We start from the raw sequence: 22911 nt of genomic DNA, 5'->3' as shown, positions 1-22911 counted from the left end.
ATACATAATAGTATAACAAAATACTCAGTGAAAACTTTTTATTGTTAAATTTAACACTAAGGTTGTATATCTCAGAACTTCATTTATCACAAATGCTTTTAATTGATTGCTTGTTTCAAATGAACCATTCATTTTTTTAATCTTTTATTTTTCTATTTTTCAGGTCGTAGGGTTAGACTGAGAAACAGTTTGGCTAGAATGCTAAAATTTGTAATTTGTACATATTCTGCATGGTTATTTTAATAGTATCACTAGAGTACTTATTTCCTACACTTGAAGTAAAACTATTTCTTTTATGTAGGTTTTTCCAGCTATAATGAAAAATGTATTATTGTATATATGTAAATGCAGCATTGTATTTTGTGCCAAACAGCATAATAGCCATGACTTAATTATATGGAATGTTTATTTTGAGGAGAAATAATTTAACAGAAAATGCTTGAGAAAAAACATGTGACAATTTTTATACATAGATACCGATTTTTATTTTTCAAAGTATTTCATATATTCCCAGAATAATGGAAAATGTAACTCTGCCTAAATGCCATTTTTTATAAGATATTAAAATGAAATTATTTATCATTTTTTTGATGGTTTTATAGTCCGTGTTAGAACAGCTTTTGATAACAGTAAAAATTTTAAAAGGTTTTATAGGGCACCTGGCTGGCTCAGTCGGTGGAATGTGCAATTCTTGATCTCAGGGTTGGATTGTCAGTTCAAGCCCCAAGTTAGGAGTGGAGCCTACTTAAAAATATTTTTTTTAAGTTTTATAGAATTTTTTGAACACCAAAATGGATTTCCTTTTCATACGTTGCTTAGTTGCTGTATTTTCAAAGTAAAAATTTTTTAAAGGATTTTATTTTTAAGTAATCTCTATCTATACCCAGTGTGGGGCTGGAACTCACGCTCCACTGACTGAGTCAGCCAAGAGCCCCTTGAAATGTCATTAAGACAAACATTTTATCATTTGAAAACTTGGATGTTAAAGAACTAAGAATACTAATACTGGCAACTTTCTATTATGTTATAGAAAAAAACCCTAGATTTGTGATTAATTTGCAATTTGAAGGCACTAAGAACCTGAATTCTTATTGGTCAATAACACTTATTTTGATATATCCTTTAAAAATATTGGCAAAAGTAAACACATGCTTATCAATTGGTTAAAATACAAGTCTGAAATTACTGTGTTCCTGAAAAAGGTATATATTCGTATCAAAATAATATTCACTAAATATGATTAAAATAAGAAAAAGTTGCCATTGAACATGTAGGGAGAGTAATAAAAATATTTATTTTTGAGTCACGTTCAAGATTTCAAGGTCATCTGTTATGAATGATACTATATTTCAAGGTGTATCTGGGGGGCAGGGAAGGGGTTCATTCCTGATCCTCGTTCTCTTCCTAAGAAAGTCAAGAGATGCTTCCTATTTCTTAGTTTTAATAGTTACTACTTATAATTATGACCACACAGAAAATGAACTGTTAGGCTTAGTTTTATTCATTCATTTATTGAAAATTCGCTGGCTATTTAGAATGTGCTAGGTACTTTTTTGGGTATGCCATAGCAAGAGCAAGTTGTCCACCTTCAGGAACTTTCGCCCATATTTATACTATACCTCGTTATGTTTAAGGACATGGAGTATTTAAGGTGTTTAACCAAAGCCTGACATATAGTAAGTGCTCAGTAAAGAAGAACTACTACTAATGTTCTGTGACATCCTTTTTAGCTAGTTTTCATCTACTGAGAAACAGAATTTAAAATTTCTTTCTTTATAAGAGTAATGATACCTATTCCATGCGTATGTATTGAAAATGTTACGAATAGCATAGTTTAATAAAATGAGCAGAACAGATTATATGGTAAGTCCCTGTACTATAAACACAAATACTTTCAGGTTAACTAGTTTCTCTTGAGATAAAATGCTGTTATTCTCAAATGCTTTTGAACATGTAAAAGTGATCATAAAAAAATACATTTTGCTATGGAATTGCTCAATAGATTAGCTCTTACCACTTTGGAATCCAACTAACTAGTTCAGAGAACTTTCTGAAAATAAACAGTAGAGTAATATAATCTCTTCTAGAAAATTAAACTTAAGCATATAACATTCAAATTGGTTTTTATATTTAATTTTTTCCTTTCTGCTTTCAACTGTTCATCAGTAATTACTATATCTTGAGCTGTGCCATTCAATAATATGATAGCTCCTAGCCACATGAATGTATTTATTTTACAATAATTTAAATTGAGAATTTTGTTACCCAGTTACATTAGCCACATATCTCAGGAGCCATGTGGGAAATGGATCCTATATTGGACAGTGAGGATAAAGGACATTCATCACCGCAGATAGTTCTCCTGTGTATGGCTCTAGGATGTTTTGAAGAAAGGAGTATTTGATATATACTACTTGTAATTATGACCACTAAAATTAACTATTAGGTTTGGTTTTGATCAGCTAGTCTTTCACAGCATCTTCCACATCTTGATTAAATATTTGGTCATCTCTTTGACAGATAAAGACTACTTTAGAATAATGTTAATTTTGGTCCGAGTTATAACCAACCAAATAAAGTCTCAGAAAATGAAGTGCTTTACTCAGTGACTTCTGGGAAAGTGTAATTTTGAATATTGCCTAAAAGAAATGGCTCATCAATGAGATCAATGCTTTCTCCGCAGCGTCTTCCAAACCTTTTTTCCTGAGCGCCTCCCCATTCTACTCTGCATGCTGTGGTGGGTCCTGTCGGCGCCCTGAGTCCGTCACTGCTTTTGCAAGTAAGTTTTTATGCTTCCTCAGCAATGCCTCAGTTATTCTGTAAACCAAAGCAGCAGGATTTAATGTGCTCTGGAAAACTAATTGGTAATGCAATGGCAAGGAGCTAAATCCTCACTAAAAATCACAGCGATCCTATTCAGGAGGTTTCCAGAGATTTATCAGACCTCAGCACACTGAGCAATTGTGAGCAGTTTCTAATGGCATTGAAACCCAGGGCTGACACACCAAGGAAAGTGACTTGTTTTCCATTTGATATAAAAGATCTCAGAGGGACTAGTTTGGCTCTTTCTGAAACGTGTAGCAATACTCATTTAGAGAAGAAAAAAGAAAGGAAGGAAGGCTAAGAAATTGTGCTGTATAAAATTTCTGTTCAACTCAAAATGTGACACAGAAAGCCATAGATTATCCATAGAAAATAATAAAAATTGTCCAGATTGTGAAAGGAGAGAAATACTTCCTTTTTATGATCTTGAAGAAAACCCACCAGAGTTATAGGAAATATTTTCAAGAGAACTTTTCCTCGAATATTACAAAATTTAAAATGTCCAGGGGTGGAGTGAGAATGACAACTTTGAAAAACTTTTAGAGCATGCACACATGCACACACACCCAAAGAAAGCAATGTCGAACTAAAAAGAAATAAAGTTCACCTTGATCTTGAGATTTCTAGGTCAAATAAGAATTTGTAGGCAGAAATTCTGAGTGTATGACAAACAGGTCCAGTGAGCTCTACTCTACTCTGGTAGAGTCCAGCACATTTATTTAACTGCCCACAAGAAAACATTTATTCAGGTTAACCCCTCTGTCAGGTGGAAAGTGAAATAGGAGGAGTTGAGTCAGCCCAAAGTACAGAGCTCTATCACGGTTGAATTCAGGTCCCTGCTGCCTCTCTGTGAATGTGTTTTATGAATGTTTCAGGAGAGCAGTTGCTCAACAGGATGATTCCTGACAAGTGAGGCAGCAAATGCTGGCCGTTTAATGAGCTGCAGGCTTCTGAGCATCTCTTTAGGGGGCTGATACTTTCCCACAGAGCACTTTACATGGCAGGGACCCAACCACAATGGGCAACAGACCCGTGACCAATCGTCACTTTCACTTGACTCATCCACACGCGACCTCACCACGATTTTTCACTGTGCAGATGAACTTTAGGAGCCATTTCACATGGAAAAGGCTCGGGCAAGGGTCAGTTGCCCTTTTGTATGGTCATAAAGCACGGCTCTGTGTGTCCATCTTTTCTCCTGTCTCACATTCCAAGTGAATTTCTGGACACCATTTAAAGCACTTGACTGAAAAATAAAGCAGTGAATGAAACTGACTTTTATAGACTCATTCTAGCTCATCTTCCCATATAACCCTGTCCACCTGAAAAGGGATTTAGTGGATGAGCTGAGTGTATACAGGACTTGCTGAATACATAGGGCCCATTATCAACTCTGGGGATCGTTTATTAACCAGGACTGATACACCACTATTTTGGAAGTGACCTATTAATTGTCCATTTAACTAGAATGTATTGATTCAAATAGAAAAATAGAAACCATGACTAAACCTTTTACTCGCTCCTTCAAGGTGGTCTCCTGTGAGGGCAATTGAAAACGGTTGTGCAAATTAAGGAGACATTTGTCACCATATATTAGAGTAGCAGGGAAAGGCTGCAGGAGTAGAGATGTAAGTCCCAAATCTCTGCTACTATAGCATAGTGGTATCTCTGGAATTAAATATTTGGTGTTGCATTCCCCGGGTAGAGAGTCAAGGAGAGCCCACACCTAGTTTCCGGTACTTCCCCTTGATATCATACTGGATTTCTATTTTAGAGGATCTCTGGCAATGTAGTTTAGGTAAGTGGAGATGGACAAAAAAAAATGCCACGTAGGTGCACCTGGGTGGTTCAGTAGGTTAAGGGTCTGACTTCAGCTCAGGTCATGATCTCACCCTTGATGAGTTCAAGTCCCACATCAGGCTCACTGCTGTCAGTGCTGAGCCTGCTTCAGATCTTCTGTCTCCCCCTCTCTCTCTGTCCCTCCCTCTCTCTCTCTTGCAAAAAATAAACATGAAAAGAAGAATCCCATGTAACAGGTGGACATTCATGTATGTGTGTGTGTATGTTTATTCATTTTATAGCAATGTTTTGGTGAAAGTCTCTAAGCCCGAAAAGTACACTAATGCTCAGGCCAGTTTGATTAATAGAGCACATAAAACTAATTCTAAAGACATTTCCTAGAGAACTTCATCTTCTCAATTGCTTGGAAATCTACTTTAAGCAAGACTCATTTTCCTCCATCTGTCTCTTGGTTCTTCCCACTTTATGCCTTTGGCGTAACTGTTCTATATTGTGGCATCTATCCCTGGAGGCTTATTAAGTCCTATATTTATCTTTTTTATTTAATAAAATATATAAGGAGTAAATCAGCACCGCTAAGATCAAGCATAGAAAATGCTGTACTTGGTTTGTTTCTATTTCTAAGGTTGGCAGCTTAAAAACACTTTAAAGATGCCACAAGTGTTTTTAATAAACTTTGGTGTCTCATTAGTTATAAATCTGAAATGAATGTTTTTATTTTTTTGTTTATAATGTTCATCGTATTAGCAGCAAATAATAATGAAATGGTGGATTTAGATTGTCAGTAAAGAATTTTGTGTAAATAACCATGGTACCAAAGAACGTTAATAAGGCTTACATCTGCACAGTAATCATCTTTATTTAAGGCATTTACTAGATTTTCTTTTTTCCTTCTTTTTTAAATAAGAACAGTTTTTATGCCCAAGCATTTACATTTTTTTCCATTGCACAGATGGAGGAAAATAAACTGTCCAAGTAATCTTATATTAAATTTCAGCCAAAATGTGCTGACATGTGTGGACAGCCAAGATCAAGGTTTATACTAAGCATTTTAATAAACAATGAAATCGGTGGCTCTCACAAAATTGACTTCACTCTTTTTAAAGTGTAGGATCAGATCAACAGGTTCATAACTAGCAAGTAGAATATCGTTTTGACTCTTAACATGATTCACTTGTATGAAATTGATTTCGTTTTTCTTGTTAATCTTTTAGATTTATGATTGATTTGTTTTTGCAATGTGGAAACAATCATTCATCCAGTGCCCTTCTCACATATAATAAATAGTTTAATAGTCTATTTAAGCACAGCCCTTACAGTGGAAACATTAAAAGGCAGCGGTAAAAGTTCTCCTCTCCCCCAAAGCAGTGAAAGGAAAATCTTTGATATTACGTCCATAACGTTCTTTTCAAAATCGCACATTTCTCAGCTGACATGAAATGGAAAGTTGTGGGGAAAAATACCTGAAAATACATGGGAGTCTTAATTATGTAGAATGGCTAATTGAGCTAATCAGATAATTATTTCATTTTGATTTTGAGTACCCAACTCGCACGTGATCTTTCAACAATTCTATGCATTAAAAGACAAAGTTTAAATGTAGAGTCATATGATAAAAATACAAGCAGGGAGATATTCTGGGACAAACTGCTCTGCCTCTTCCTTGGGAAGTGAACTTCTAGTCTACATCTTAAGATCATTTTACTATTTCCTCTTCTTTGTTAAAACTTAAAAGAGCATAATATACTGTCCAAATTTGAATTTAGGATTTTGTTGACTGCAGCAAGCAACGGTCATTCCTTTTATTATTCTGAACGTACGTTGGTCCTGAGCATCACTGTCGAAGATGGGCAATGCTCTGATTAGTATTCTTGCCACCTGACCTGGCTGTGTTCTCTTTCACTGTTCTCAGCTGGAGTCTGGGTGCCCTGAGAAAACCAACCAGACCTATAGCAGTCCTTCTGTAAGAATTTATTGTTAGCATTCTCAGATCTTCAGAGGAATGCAGTATTTTGTGCTAATAGAGACAGAGGCATGATTATTTTGTTGAAAACCTAGGCAGGTTTGTGCAGTAAGTTGAGTATAGGTTTTGACTTCTCAGTAGTGAAGGGAGGGGTGTTCCAGAGATAAATGACAGTCAGTCAACCAGGAAGAATGTTTAAAAGAGTTGGAGACTTAAAGACAATAGATTTTCCAAGTTGATGGCTCTATTCAACCATTCTACAGAGGCAGTGAAAAGATTTGAGTAACTTTCCTGGAAAAGAGTTCCCTTTCTTCCCAAATGTTCCTAAGTAGCGGAGGCTGGGGGAGGGGAAGCAGAGCTACTCATAGATATAGGGTGCTTGTTCCTGATCCTGTCTACAGCCCTTGCCTGAACATAATGTGACATCTATTAGGGCAGCTGATAAAGTCCTGTTTTGAGATTCCCCGAAGGAGAGCACCAAGTACAGAATAGAGGAAGGAGAGAACTGACTGAACAGAACAAAGAAGGAAAGTGTACTGTTGGCTCAGTATGTGTCTACAGAATGATACAGGGCTTTTGGATTATGTGTTTAAAGTAGAATACCCAGAACAAGGGAAATAATAGTCCTGTGAGACTCTGTAATGGTCAGACAGCCTATTAGAACCTGTTCAATTCTAGAGCCCCACTTTAAAAGGCACAGTGAGGGGCGCCTGGGTGGCTTAGTTGGTTAAGTGTCCGACTTTCGCTTAGGTCATGATCTTGTGGTTCCTGGGTTCGAGCCCCGCGTCGGGCTCTGTGCTGACTGCCAGCTCAGAGCCTGGAGCCTATTTTGGAGTCTGTGTCTCCCTCTCTCTCTGACCCTCCCCTGCTCACGCTGTCTCTCTCTCCTAGAAATAAATAAAAATATTTTTAAAAAATAATAAAATAAAAGGCACAGTGAGCAAATAAAAACCAGGTTAGGAAGTAGTCAGCAACTAAAATGGTGAAGGATCTATATGCTTGGTCATGGATTTTCTAAAGTGATTGAGTATTTGTTTGGCCTGAAGAAGAGAATAAGGAGAACATGAGAGTTATTGTCCAATTAGAAAAACTGTATTCAGTATAGATGTAAAGGATAGAATTGGGGCCAATGAGTGGAGTTTAATGGAAATTGAATTTGGGCTTAATATAATGGAACGATTTTTAGCAAATCAATATGAGTATGATATAATAATGAAGTGTTACCATACAGCATTTGCAAATACTAGGTTATATAGAGATTGGAAGGTAGACTTCTAGTTTAAATAGGGCAAACCAGGGAAGTTCTCTGTCTTCTCTCTCCAAGTCTCAAATCCACAGGAATTATATAAAACACACACACACACACACACACACCACACACACACACACACACACGCACTACAACGCCACATTTGAAAATATGAAGGGTTCCATTAGTTCATCTAATGCTCTATTTCTCTGTCAGCCTCCCACCTCTTCTCTGGCAACAGTGTCATTTATACACAGCACACCTTAAGTTGGAGTGCCCATCACCAAGCCCATGTCACACAGGGATTCCTTGAGAGATGTTCCTTGGTGCTATTTTAGGATCTAGGGAATCACACCTTTGAAACTTTCTATCCTAGTTCACTCTGCCATGTTAATATGACTCTTCTCACCTACCAACCCCTTTGTCTGCCCGCTCATAACTTTGATATAATTTTAAAGAGCATTGATTGTCCTTACTCTTCTTTGATATGTGACTTCAAGTGCACAGGCCTAACTTTCTGGCACCTTAGCTTTTTTCCTATAGAAAATAAGGACGGTAATACCTCCCTCTTGGATTGTTGTAAAGATGACATGACATGCTGTATGTACTGAGCACATAACACTAGTACCTGCTGAGCCCCATATATGCCACATTTTAAATAATATTCCCAAATTGGTAGAGCCTGTAGCATGTTGAAATGGTGGCCCTGGCTTTTAAAGCCTCTTTTCTATGTGTCTTAAACTCTGTGTCTGCTTATTTTTATTTTTATATTACTCATTCATTTATTTATTTTTTGTCACCTGGGAGTTTCCATACAAGTCAGACATTTGTCATGAGTTTAGACAGAGTTGGAGGTGTTTGTTGCTTATAACATTTTAGTAGTTCCTGAGAGAATTTTGAGTCACCAACAAGTTCTCGAAGTCCATATGTTTGTTTTGCAGGCGTAAATTTGAGCACATATTCATAGGCTTATAAGGTATGGAGGTGGTGTAGATTCCCCAGTGTGATTTATGGTTAGGTCCAGAGAGAGCCCACAAAAGACCATGGGGAGACATGGAAAGGAACATCAACAGTAGAGGTAGCATCCTATAATAAATACACTTTTAGTAGGAACCTAAGGCAAACCACCTTATGAAAACCAGCAGGATTTGTGTATTGAGAAAGAAACCAGGTAACTAGCAAAGAAAGGAAGAATGTCATTGTCTATCTTTGCTGTAGTTTTTTGCTTGTTCATTAGTTGTATCCATATTCATTGTAGGTCTGTAGGGCACCAGACCCAAGAGTTAACCCTTTGACCCTCATAACCACTCCAGATCTCTCAGAGATTGAGGTCTGGTTTGGGTCCATGACTTCCAAAATTTACATTGGTGAGAATAATTTATGTGTAGATTCCCTCGATTGGAATCTTCTTTCTCCTTATTTGAAAATAGCTCTATAGGAAAACCTATGAGTTTCTAGTAAAAGTTTTAGGGACATTGAAATGTGTTACGCCATTGTTTTATTTAAATTTGTAGACCTTGGTGAAGAAGGGGCTAAAGGAGAGAATCATGGTCCTTACCTGTAAAATCTCAACTTAGAAAAAAATATATGTAGATTTTTAAAAATTAGGCTTGTAGGTCCATAAATTTGCTGTGCATTTCCCCATAGATATAAACAATTTTATTAGCTCAGAAAATACTAGCTTCCTACAATGCTGAGTAGCAGCATTTTAGGTGCTCCTGGAAAGGCTTTTCTGTAGGGTAAGTTACAACATAAACTTGTTTCCAGCAACACCTTTCCTGCCCCCTCTGTCCCCTCTCCACCCACCCCCTCCAGCCCTAATGTACCTGTCTAGCTGTCTCCTGTGTTTCTGCCGTTTATACCCCACAATCTGGAAATACCAAGCTGTGTGAGATTCCAGGTCCACTGTGTTTCTCCCGTGTCCTCTCCCCACTCATGATTCTGCAAATGCTAATCCCTCTGCTCTGCCTGCCTTTGTCGACTGTCAGCAAGAGGAATTGCTATTCTTCTAGCTGTTTTTCTCTCTCAGGATTTGGGGTGCGTGGATGGCTCAGTTGGTTAAGCGTCTGACTTTGGCTCAGGTCATGATCTCACGGTTTGTGGGTCGAGCCCCACATTGAGCTCTGTGCTGACAGCTAGCTCAGAGCCTGGAGCCTGCTTCAGATTTTGTGTCTCCCTCTCTCTCTGACCCTCCCCTGCTCACGCTGTTTCTCTCTCAGAACTTATTCTGTTAACTTCCAAGACTAAGTGGCTTCTCATCTGGTTCTTAAGTAGTTTCTCTGCTGTGGTTTGTGGTTATTTATCTCACTATGCTGTGGCTGTCTGTATATTTCTTGGACCTCTCGTTAGCAATTGTGAGCACCTGAAGGATGGATTGGATTCATCTTCACTTGTCACTCAGCAACATCTCAATCATTCCACCAGATTATTCCCAAAAAGGTTTGCTTGCTTTCCTTCAAAAATAGAACCACACTTAAAGTGCAGAATAGAGATGGGGCACCTAGGTGTCTCAGTCAGTTAAGCATTCGACTTCAGCTCAGGTCATGATCTTGCGGTTCATGGGTTTTGGGCCCCATGTTGGGCTTTGTGCTCACAGCTCAGAGCCTGGAGCCTGCTTCGGATTCTGTGTCTCCCTCTCTCTCTCTGTTCCTCCCCTGCTCACATTCTGATTCTCTCTCTTTCAAAAATGAATAAAGATTAAAAACAATTTTTTAGATGTTGAATAGAGATGAATTATTTGTCAATAACTCTATAGTAGCCTATTTTAGTGTTTATTTTTGCCTTTTCAGTCTTTTCTCTTTGCATTTTTATCTAGCTGTAAGCATAGTATGGATTTTATCATATGCATTAAAGCAGATTTTCTTTGCTGCTACCTGATCTTCATAATTCTCATCTTTAATGGTTTTCTAAAATGTCATCAAGTGGGTAAAGTATAATGTACATATACATTTCTTTACCTTTGCATACTTAGTCCCCCCCCAATTTTAATACATATGGCTACAATAATGATAGATTATAAACATTTACAAATTAAAAGTGCCAGAATCAAAAAATCAAGTGATAGGACATGCTAAACTTGAGGACATAGTTATTGGGCTATATGAGAGATACCATGTAGTCCCAGGCTCACAGACCGGCCCAGGACAGGGGCCAGAAGCCTATAGTCACAGACGGAAACCCTGGCTACGTTTATAAGTGTTTCCCCCCTTCCATTTTGACATGTTGTAACATCTGAGTAAAGAAACAGTGTGGGACAGAGAAAGGAGCGAAAAATTTGAATTCAGGTCCTGCTCCCATCTGAGCTTTGTGTCCTTTATGTGGCTTTGGACCTTAACAACCCTAAATGCCTCTTCATCTGTACAGAGGATTTCTGTGGCATATGGTTCTTATAAGAATCAAATGAAATCTGGGGTGCCTGGGTGGCTCAGTCAGTTAAGTGTCTGACTTAATCAACTCAGATCATGATCTCATGGTTTGTGAGTTCAAGCCCCGCATTGGGCTCTGTGCTGACAGCATGGCGCCTGCTTGAGATTCTCTGTCTCCCTCTTTCTATGCTCCCCCCCAAAAATAAACTTTTTTTAAAAAAAGAATCAAATGAAATCCAACAAGTGGAAGTAGATAGATTTGTGGGATCCTCACTGTGGGCTAGGCACTGAAATTTTCTTTTGTTATATCATCAGATCCTTAGAACAACCCATAAACTGAAAGAGACTGAATTACTTTATTTGTCATACAGATAAGTGCTGCAATCCAAATACATTTCTTCAGTATTTCATATTCCAAAGTCCTTTGTCCTGAGCCTTCCTGGATAGACATCCTCCCACCAGTTGAGTCTCTGAAATAATGCAGGAGGGCCATTTCCATAGTCTCTATACTAAGAAAAGTTCAGAGAAGAAGAGCATTTAGAAAAAGAACGCATTGAGGTATTTAGAGTATATTTTATTGACCAATAGTTCATAAAGCTACTTAAATCTTTGATAAATAATGAGTCCAGTTGTCAAAACCTGACTTTAAAATATGGCCTTGGCATGTGACAGGCAAAAGAAAAAAATGATGCTGTAGATGGAGAATTAACCATGACCTCATGATACAAGGAATGGATAGAGCGTCAATAGAAGCAGACCTTTGTAAAGAATTAGGCAGGATTACATCCCAGAAGCTATGGCCTTTCTAAGGAGATGCAAGTGTAACAGAGCTGGAAGGAAAGAGGGAGAGGCCAGTGGTCCTTCTAGCAATGTGAGGAGGAACCACAGTGAGGTATAAACCAGGGCTGAGAGACTCCTTGGGAGATGATCTGCAATCTTTTAGCCAAATAGGAAAGGAAGCTATCATATTGCAGAAGTAGATTTGATGAGATTTATTCATTTGTTGACATTTTTTCCTAAAATGTCAGTCAGAGTGTGTTAGAATATATTGTAGGGTTAGGAAAATTTGCTTTGAAATGAGCTGTCCTGGGTTTGAAACCTAGCCACGTGACCTTGGACAGAGTTTCTAAAACTACCTCATCTTCATTTTATTTATCTGTAAAATGGGGAGAATGGTAGCATACCATTCTTGGCATAGGTTGGGAGGATTAAATGAATGTGTGCCAGTGGCTTAACACAGAGTAAGTATAATGGTACAGAGTGCTCAGTGTGTGTTTATTATTATTGTGTCACACCCTGATTAAACATCTCCTATTGACCTTCTCTACTGTTGGATAATGTCCCAATCTCTTATAATCCTCTATGATCTGGCTCCATTCCACTCTAAACTCTATGTCCAAGATGTAAATATCTTCAAGAGCCCGGTAAGCTAGGTGAGACTGTGGCAAAGTGGAGGCCACATAGTCCATCAAAAGGGGGCACCTGCTATACTCCCTGGTAGCTCTTTGCTTTCTGGGAAGAGGAGCCTAGTGTGGTTCCCTTTGAAGAGATGTCAGAAACCTGGACTTCGCATGAAATCTCCAAGTATTAAATGTGGATGACTCTGTCAGAATTCTAGGACCAGCAAAGGCCCATCTGCAGGCTGGAAAAGGGCACAGCTTGCATCTGCTGTTTCATGCCCTTCCCCAGCCTTGCTGACTGCTTGCTTTTCCTTAGATAAACTTCATTCCTTCAAGCCTTAATGCTTTTTAGAAAAATTTTGAGTGTACTTGACACACAAGGTTATATTAGTTTCAGGTGTATAACACAGAGATTCAACAAGTTTATACATTATGCTGTGTTCACCACAAGTACAGCTATGATCTGTCCCAATACATCACATCACTATTACAATATCATTGACTGTATTCCTTGTGCTGTGCCTTTTATTCCCATAATTTATTCATTTAATAACTGGAAGTCTGTATCACCCAGTGCCCTTAACTCATTTTGCTCAATCCTTCACCTCTGTCACCTCTGACAACAACAATGTGTTGTCTGTATTTATAGGTGTGCCCTAGTGCTTTTAGACATGCAGTCACTCTGCTTAGATTGGCCTTGGTTCTTTCTCTCTTGAACTAGATTGTTCTTTTAGACAAGGCTCAACCTGCTTTCTCTGAACCAATTACTTCTTCCATTGTGATAGCAGAACATTTCATAGAGCATTCTATTCTAGTGCTTAAAACATACATTTGCTTTTTTATTTAGATATAATTATTGGGGCGCCTGGGTGGCTCAGTCAGTTAAGCGTCTGACTTGAGCTAATGTCATGATCTCATGGCTCATGAGTTTGAGCCCTGCATGGGGCTCTGTGCTGACAGCGCAGAGCCTGGAGCCTACTTTGGATTCTCTCTCTCTCTCTCTCTCTCTCTCTCTCTCTCTCTTTCTCTCTCTCTGCCCCTCCCCCACTCACACTATGTCTCTCTTTCTCTTTCAGATATAAACATTAAAACATTTTTTTAAAAAGAAATTTATTTATTAAGCACCAGAATGCCTACCAGCTGTGGCCTAAGCTGGACTCCCTGCTCCCCTGGTGCTTATATTCTGCTGTGGTGTTCATGTGTGAGTCCTACCTTGAGAAGGTGAGCTCCTTAAGGGCAGGGACCATGTGCTGTCAGTCTGGTTTCCTCAAATAAGCTCAGTTAGTCTGATACCAGGTATTAGTGTCCTCTAGCTGCAGTAACAAATTTCCACAAACCTCTTTTCTTAAAACAATACAAGCTTATTATCTTAAATTTATAGGGTTCACTAGCCTTAGGGGGGTCTCACTGGACCAAAATCAAGTGTCAGCAGGGCTTTGTTCCTTCTGGAGGCTCTAGGGGAGAATTTATTTCTTGCCTTTTCCTGTTTTCTAGTGGCTGCCTGCACTCCTTGGTTTGTGGCCCCTTCCTCCATCTTCAAAGTAAGAGTGTAGGATCTTATCATGCTTAAGACTATGACTTCCCTTTTTTTCTCCTTCTTCCACTCATAAGGCCCACTTGGGTACCCAAGACTATCCCAGGATATCTTCTCATTTCAAGGTTAGCTGATTAGCAACTGTAATTGCACTTGCAATCTTAATTTTCCCTTGTCATGTAATATAGCATATTTACAGGTTCTAGGGAACGTACTCACATAGTATGTAATCTTTGGGAAGACCATTATTCTCCCTGTCACAACTGGGAAAGCAAATGAATGAATGAATGAGTAAATGGTGAACGATGAAGGAAACTCTCAGAGGGTGGGAACCAGTTGTGTTAGCCACAAAAGGCAGAAATAGTAGTAAATATCTCTGACCGGGAGGAGTTCATGATCAACTGGATTGAGGAATGGTGGTGGTTGGGGGTCTTCCAAATGTCCCTTCTTAGATTGAAATTCTCTGACTCCTGTAGACTTTCCCTGACACACCAGATTAAGATCAGATCCTTGCTTTGTGTCCCCAAGGCAGCCTCCTTAAGAATACATCCTCGTATTTGTGATGCTAGTTGACTAAATGCCTTCCAGGGGCACCTGGGTGGCTCATTCAGTTGAGCATCCAACTCTTGTTTTGGCTCAGGTCATGAGCTCAGGGTTGTGAGATTGAACCTGCATTGGGCCATGCTGGGCATGGAACCTGATGAAGATTCTCTCTCCCTCTACTGCTGGCGTGCTCTCTCTCTCTCTGGGGGGGGGGAAAAAAAGGAAAAAAGAACAATTCTGAAAATTCAAAACCTATTCATTTTATTTTAAAATAAATAGTGTTAAAAAATTAAAAATAAAATAAATGAAAATAAATGCTTTCCACTAAATCTTACAGGTAATGCATACAATAAAAACATATTGGTCTTGTTTCTCAATGTGTAGCATTAAGCAGAGGGCCTGACATATGATAAGTGTTCAAACACTGTTGAGAGAAAAAACAAATGAATAAACAAATGAAGAATTAGAGAAAAATGGAGTGTTCAAACCACCAACTATTTGTTCTGCATTTGAGCTTTGTAACCTGGGACCATGAACTTTCTTTTTTAAAATTTTTAATGTTTATTTATTTATTTTAGAGTTAAAACAATTTTTTTAAATGTTTTATTTATTTCTGAGAGAGAGACAGACAGAAAGCATGAGCGGGGGCGGGGTGGGTGGTCACAGAGAGAGGAAGACGCAGAATCTGAAACGGGCTCCAGGCTCTGAGCTAGCTGTTAGTACAGAACCCGACATGCGGCTCGAACCCACAAACCGTGAGATCATGACCTCAGCCGAAATTGGATGCTTAACCAACTGGGCCACCCAAGCACCCCTGTTTTTTTATTTTTGAAAGAGAGACAGAGCATGAGTTGGAGAGGGGCAGAGAGAGAGGGAGACACAGAATCCAAAGCAGACTCCAGGCTCTGAGTTGTCAACACAGAGCCCGATGCAGGGCTCGAACTTGTGAACCATGAGATCATGACTTGAGCTGAAGTTGGACACTTAACTTACTGAGCGACCCAGGTGCCCCATGAGACCATGGCATACAAATTGGGAGGGCGGGCATATGTACCTTTTTCTCATTGGGGAGCAAAGGCATTTATCAGGTTCTCAAAGGAGTCCATGACCAAGAACATGGAAAAAGCACTGGTCTAAGTGTGCAGAGTTCAGGGATGAGAGTGTTTGGCCATGGTACAGGGAGGCAGAATGCTGTCCTGGGAAAGGCAGACTGACTTCTTACTAATAAAGGTAATCGGGCTTTTGTATATGTCTCCCCCCTCTAGGAGAAGAGAGTGTGCTGTCCCTCCTGACCCAGGACTCAAACTCCAAAGCTCGGCGGGGTATTTTAAGAAGAGCTGTTTTTTCTGAGGATCAGAGAAAGGCTCTGGAGAAAATGTTTCAGAAGCAGAAATATATCAGCAAAACAGACCGAAAGAAACTTGCCATCAGCTTGGGACTAAAGGAATCACAGGTACTAATGAACAAGAAGATGTCCACTGCTCCTGATTTCTGAAGGAATACAATGAAACCCATTCATTTTGCAAATATCTGTTGGTACTGGGTATAGTGCTGGACCCTAAAGTGCTACTGAAATGATTTTGACAGTGTTTTAGTGGGTGGAAATATATATCGCAATTCCTATTTGGAAATAGGTCCATTTGCTGAGGGGTTTAGTTTTTTGCATGAATAAATTTTCCTAAATGAAGAGAAACACTAAGGATGTAGCATTTATATCATTAATTGTTTACTCTGGTTTCAGAGTAGACCACATAATATTCTACAAAAGCAGAAACCAGTTTTCTTGTTTTTATCTTAATTTCCAATCCCAAATCGAGTCCCAAATATGTGACTCATAAAAATCCTAAATAGATTTCATTACTCTGCATTTCGGGCTTATGTCAAGTACAGGAAAGTAGTTTCATAGCTGCAACACTTACAAACCTTACTTGTACGTTAAGGTACTAGTATTGTACTATTTAATCACTTTATAATCACCATATGAAATAAGCAGTGTAATCATCCTCATTTTCTAGATGAGGAAATGTAGAGAAGTGAACATAGATAGGTCTGATGTCATGTGGTGAAGCTGCTTGGGAGTTGGGCTCTCGCCCCAGGTAACCTGAGCTTGTATTCTTCAGCTGGTGCTGTATCGTTGTGCAGGATATTCACTGCACAAGGCAATTGGCTAAGAGCGATGGCAGCAATTGGAATGTAGCAGGTATTCCTTCTGCCAAGCTGGCTTTTCTGATGCAAGGCTATGTCCACTTGCCTCTTTGAATTAGCCGAAAGGCACTAAAGTTGCTAGCAGAGTCTCTCTGTTAACCACCATGCTCAGCTCTTCTTGCCTCAGTACAAATGACCTGGTTTCTAACTTTGGATTTTATTAAACCAGTTATTTTTGGATGAAACTCTCCTTAACCTTTCTTTCTTTCTCTTTAACTGCTTCCTTTCCCTAGGGAAGTGATCTGTCCCCACTCCCCCGCCCCCAACTTTTTCTGGTTGTAGGAAGCAATATGTGGTGTGGTAGAGCATAGTTGGCCTAGATCAGCTTTCCTCATTGTGTGGTACTGATGAGTCCCTAACCTTAATTGACTGCTCTGTGCCTCAGTTCCTCTCTTCAAAAACAGGGACAAATATAGGAATTCTCTGTATGTCACTAAGCAAGGTTGTGTATATGATAGATAAATCAGTTGTGTGCAAGACACTGCAAAGTAGGCAGTAAGAAGGAGTATTGATAAGTACCAATTAAGATACACTCTGCACTCAGGAATTTATATAAGCAACTGGAAAAATGAAGCAGATGGTCATGAACAGTTAGATAATAACATAAGACAATAACCTAGGAGACATCACCTGGTAGGTTAGATATACTGCCAGATAAAGGAGCTAGGTCAGTGGTCCTCAAATTTCTGTATCTCTCTGGAGCATTATGTTAATATCCATGTCTGGAAAGGACAGCCATATGACTGGCCCTCATATACCCCTGAGGAATCTAGGGATGGAACTGTCTCATCCTTAGAGGAATCATTAGGGCTAACTAATGACAAACAGAAGCTCAGTATGAGCAGCCTGCATCTCACTGGTATGGATAAAAAACTCCAGAGTTATAGGGGAGAAACTGCAGGTTGGGAAGGTTGAGTCAGAACTTAAAGTGTTAAAAGAGGAAACATGGCTAGGTTTGATCTGACAGTGCTCTGAGACAATGTGAATGTCTTTGATAATACGTGTCATCTTCTTTTTTTAAAAATATTTTTTAATGTTTATTTATTTTTGAGAGAGAGAGTGCTAGCAGAGGAATGGCAGAGAAAGAGGGGGAGACAGAATCCAAAGCAGGCTCTGCTCTTACACAGAAAGCCTGATGTGGGGCTTGAACTCACGAACCATGAGATCATGACCTGAGCTGAAGTCACAAGTCGGTTGGATGGCCAACTGACTGAGTCACCCAGGCATCCCAGTATATATCATCTTAAGAACAAACTATTGGAAAGAGGATACAGCAAGCATATCAGAGAATATTTATGAGGAGATGACCATAATCTGTCATCCAAGAAAACAAACTATTTTCCTAGTTTGTATGTTGTCTTCTAGTTCTTATTCACAGGTATATAGTTTTACATAGTTGATTGTATTGTTTTTAAAATTCAAGTGCCTGAGGAATGAATACTTTTTATGTTACTGAATTTGGTGAACATCTCAAGAGTAATTTCACATTTTCTTATTTGCGCATACATCCAATTACACAATTAACACATGGCATTTCAAACAAAAGGGAAATTGGTAAAGTTAAAAATGAAAACTCATCTCCCCTTCCTTCATTACTACTCCTTCATTACTACTGTCATTCACAAATGGCTCGTTTGAATTTCTTTGCTGTACCATGTATTTTCTTTATCTTTAAAATAAATTAACACAAATGCATTACATCTGATTACCATGTGTCCTTACATTTGATGTCATTTATCCTCACAGTGGCCCTATGATGTATCCACTTTGATTTTATAACAGGGACCTAGAATTGAGATCCAGAATTGTGTGTGTGTGTATGTATGTTATTTCTCCTTAACTGCTTCTTTTCCCTATATATATAAATGGGATTGTTTTCTACATATATCTTGACTTTCTGAAGGAGAATTCAGATCATCTGTATTACCAACACACAGATCAAGAAGGAAAACCTCATCACCAGGCCAGTAGCCCCCTGAAGATTCCTTCCCAGTTACTGCCTCCTTTTCTGAGGCTACCTACTATCCTGACTCTTAACAGCATAGATTAGTTTTGCCTATTTGGGAGTAGTTTATATAAACAGAATCATTCAGTACACATTCTGTGGTATATGGCTTCTTTTCCTGAACATTATGTTTGTGAGATTCATTCACATGGTTGCGTGTAGTAGTAGCTCATTTGTACGCATGGCTGTGTAGTATTCCATCACATGGTTTACCACAGTTTATCCATCCAAATGATGGGTATTTGGATTGCTCCCAATTCTTAGCTATTACTTGTAGCAGTTATTGTAGCTGTTATCAAAATAGTTGGAATGTTATAGTTGGTGACATTTTCTTGTTACAGCCATTGCAAGCTTTCCAAGTTTGTGGGGGGGTTTTTTATTGTGGAAAAATATACGTAACATAAAATTTACCGTTTTAACCTTTCTTGAGGGTACAATTTAGGGCATCAAGTACTTAGTTCACATTGTTGCACAGTCATGACTACCATCCATCTCCAGAACTTTTTTCATCTTGGAAAACTGAAACTCTATCCATTATGCAGTGACTCCCCATTTCTCCTTCCCTCCAGGCCCTGGCAACCACAGCTTTCTGTCCCTATGATTTGACTGTTCTAGGTACTTTCAAATGAATGGAATCCTTTGTATTTGTCCTTTTGTGATTGTTTTAGGTTTATTTCACTTAGCATATCTTCAAGGTTCATCCATGTTGTAGCATGTGTCAGAATTTAAAGGCTGAATAATTTTCCATTGTATGGATATACCACATTTTGTTTATGCATTCACCCATCCATGGAAATTTTGGTTGCTTCTACCTTTTGGTTATTATGAAAAATGTATGAACATGGATTACAAGTATCTCTTTGAGTCTCTGCTTTTAATTCTTTAGAGTAGTTTGTGACTTTTTCATATATTGTGGTATCTTTGTTTACACAGAAATTTCTTATTTTTATATTGTCAGCTCTATTTTTTCTTTTGTGGCCTTAAGGTTTTATATCATGCTTAAAAAAATTCATCTTTCTGTGACTGTAATGATAATCTCTTATAGTTTTTTCTAGCAATTTTATATTTTTGTTTCAGTGTTGAGCTGTTTAATCCATTTGGAAATTGCTTTTTTATTTGTTGAGAGGTAGAAATTTTCATTTATGGTTTACCCCACATGTGTACCTTTGTTTCAGAACTGTTGATTGTGAGGGAGATTTCTTGATGGTTTTTTTTTTTTTTCACTGAGATATTACCCAGAAACAACTCTTGATATGCAGAAAAGTGATAGGAAGACGAAAATAATGAATGCAGCACCAGTGGGCACAAATAAATGTCTTCGTGAAAGCCCACTAGAAATACTTGGCAGGCTTTCGAGGAGTACATGCTCACTGCAAACAATAAGTGAGTTCATGAATAGAACCAAATGCTCTGGTATGTACACTTTAGTACTGTTTCCTTATGAAAAGCCTTAACCTCAGGATTGTAACTGAGATGGTAGTCTTTTGGACTCACTTGCCTGGGGTCAGGTTCTTTGTGGCCATTTTGAAATGTCTGGTCGGGCTGAAAGAATGAAGAAATTGTTTGGCCAATCTGAAAAGATCATCTCAATTTTTTCCTTCATTGGGAGAAACGTTTGGCAACACTTTAGTGATTATTTTCTTAGGTAAAAATTTTCTAGTTTTTGTTTCAAAAATAGAAATCCACTGAATCGGTCATGTAAAGATGCAATGTAATGCTAAGGAAAACAATGTGATTGGCTTCTAAGATGTCAGGGAAACCAGTTGTGAAGTTTTCTGATCAGGCACAGTTGACTATGTAGCAGATAAAGACAGAGGTTAGTAGTAAAGACAGACTCCAGTAGGGAGAGGCAGAATATGGCTCAAATTAGAAACCACGATCATAAGTACTTTTGTGTTAATTATGGTTGATGTTTATTGAGCCTAGTTCTTCAGTTTGATAAATCCTTGGAGTAATCAAACTTGGAAACTGCATAAAGCCTGGAAGTTAACAAAGCATTATGAAATGTATTCTTAATTTAGTTTTCTAGAAGCTCCTGATGAAATCTGAATATTATAAGAGCCTGGGCACTGGAGTGGGACAGTCATGGATTCTATTCTAAGTGCTTCCATTTTACTAGCTGTGTGACCTTGAACTGGTTTATCATTCTGAACCTCAGTTTTCATACATGTGAAATGAGGACTTCTTGCAGCCACTGTGAGGTTCAAGTTATGTATTCCATAGAGCATGCGTAGCTTGATACGAAATAAACACTGTTACTAGTCAATACTATTTCCTTTGTGTAAATCATTTAGCATTGCTTAAATGATATTTGAAACTACCAAGAGTTAAATCAGTCTTGAAAGAGGTCATACTTGCAGGATGTAACTGATCTATCACAATAGTTTTGTTTCTTAAGTGTGGGGATATTATACTAAAGTAATTTCTCAGATATTTTTGAAGGAGCCCAGTGAAAAGCGTTAAAGACTTTGCTAGGCTGGCTCTCATCGTAAGGTATTTCGTAGAAGGCATAGTAGGGGAAAGTACAGTTTAAAATGCTGAAGTGAAGTAACATGGAGTAAGTGATTGTTTTGTCCAATTATTTTGTCAATAGGTGAAAATTTGGTTTCAGAACAGAAGAATGAAATGGCGGAATTCCAAAGAGAAAGAAGTGCTTTCCAACAGGTGTATCCAAGAAGTAGGCCTTCAAGAGGATCCCCTCTCACGGTCTGCTCTGGGGTTCCCTTCTCCATGTCCTTCGCTCTGGGGAGTCTCCCAACAGCACTCAAGTCCAGGATGGAGGGAGAATTCACCAGAACCTTCCGAAAGACTGATCCAGGAGAGTTCAGGGGCACGGCCCCCAGAAGCAAATTCACTTCAGGGTGCCTTGTATTTGTGTTCTGAAGAAGCTGGAGACAAGGGTGTACTTACTGGGGCTGTCTGAATGGAAGCCTCCCTCCTTGTTAATTTGAAAAGGACGCCTAACTAATAACATTTGGACTCTAAAGCCAGCTAGCTTGTGCCTCATCAGTGCCTAAAACATAATACCTTTGGAGTGATGCACGAACTAACGCTTTAGGAAACCCTCTCCAGTGTTCTCTTGTTTGGCTCCCAGACTCAGGCTTAATTTTTAATTTGTAAGTGGAATAGAATCTCCCAGAAAGTACAATGGAACTGAAAACAATGAGAGTTATAGTTAGCTCGTCCCTCCTCTGAGTATGTGTATATATGTGTGTGTCTCTATGTGTGTATATATATATAAATATTCATTGAAATACATCAGTAGGAACTAGTTCCTCTTTAAATATTGCATCGAGCAAATTCATTTCCTTTTATTTGCAGAAAAACCAACTGTTGACTGAATGTTATTAACTTTTTGAAAGTAATGTAAAATTTGGATTTTAGTCCAAATTTTCATACATAAGAACATGTTTTTAAAAATTCTCTCTTTTCTGGTTTCTTTCAGAATCTAGCTATCTGAATTTTCACAACTCAGCACAGCTGTCCTAATCGAATGAGCCACTGTTAGATACATACACTGAAAGCATATACTTAAAATTAACACAGCAAGCAAACTATAAGAATTTCTGAATGCAACTATTGGTACCCTTAATTTTCCAAGTCTCTGGCCTTTATTAGGACATCAGTGAGGTACCCATTTAACTAACAGTTATCTTTTGATCTGTTCTCTGTAAGGATGGGCCTTAATTAAGGTTTGCCAAACAAAATGCCTTTAAGGGACTTTGCGTGAATAAAGGCCATGGCCCACCTAAAACTGTTTGAGTTTAATAATTTAAAAAATACTAGGTTGGGCAAATGAAACATCCATGCCAAGCAGTTTGTGACCTCCGGCCAAGATTTAAGGAAGTGTCACGGTTCTTAAAATGTTCCCAACTGGACTTCAAAACACAATACTGATGGAGTCTAGAGTGGATTTCTGTTTGCACTTCTTGTTATAGACTCAATTTTCCACTTAGGTGGTATACACCACATTTTTGGGTTATTTTTATGTATTAACAGACACCACACAGATGTTTTATGTGTT

At 38.5% G+C, this 22911-nt stretch overlaps 1 protein-coding gene across 1 annotated transcript; it reads left to right on the top strand.

Moving 5' to 3' along the window:
- Window positions 1-2296: 2296 nt before the first annotated feature.
- DBX2 (developing brain homeobox 2) lies at window positions 2297-22171 on the top strand. The gene is made up of 4 exons (XM_077753659.1): window positions 2297-2366; window positions 2684-2779; window positions 15943-16130; window positions 21481-22171. The coding sequence occupies exons 1-4, from the start codon at window positions 2297-2299 to the stop codon at window positions 21808-21810; spliced, it is 684 nt and encodes a 227-aa protein (XP_077609785.1). The 3' UTR covers window positions 21811-22171.
- The last annotated feature ends 740 nt before the right edge of the window (window positions 22172-22911 follow it).

Source organism: Crocuta crocuta, unplaced genomic scaffold, assembly GCF_008692635.1.
Source record: "Crocuta crocuta isolate KB4526 unplaced genomic scaffold, BGI_CrCroc_1.0 scaffold30, whole genome shotgun sequence".
Lineage (NCBI taxonomy): Eukaryota > Metazoa > Chordata > Mammalia > Carnivora > Hyaenidae > Crocuta > Crocuta crocuta.
This window is presented reverse-complemented; position numbering and strand designations above follow the sequence as displayed.

Bases quoted from the DNA above. Each gene is read 5' to 3' on its own strand.
- DBX2 (XM_077753659.1), top strand. From the start codon at position 2,297: ATGTGGGAAATGGATCCTATATTGGACAGTGAGGATAAAGGACATTCA. The intron at 2,367-2,683 runs GTATGGCTCTAG...CTTTCTCCGCAG, and splicing joins ACCGCAGATAGTTCTCCTGT to CGTCTTCCAAACCTTTTTTC. The intron at 2,780-15,942 runs GTAAGTTTTTAT...TCCCCCCTCTAG, and splicing joins GTCCGTCACTGCTTTTGCAA to GAGAAGAGAGTGTGCTGTCC.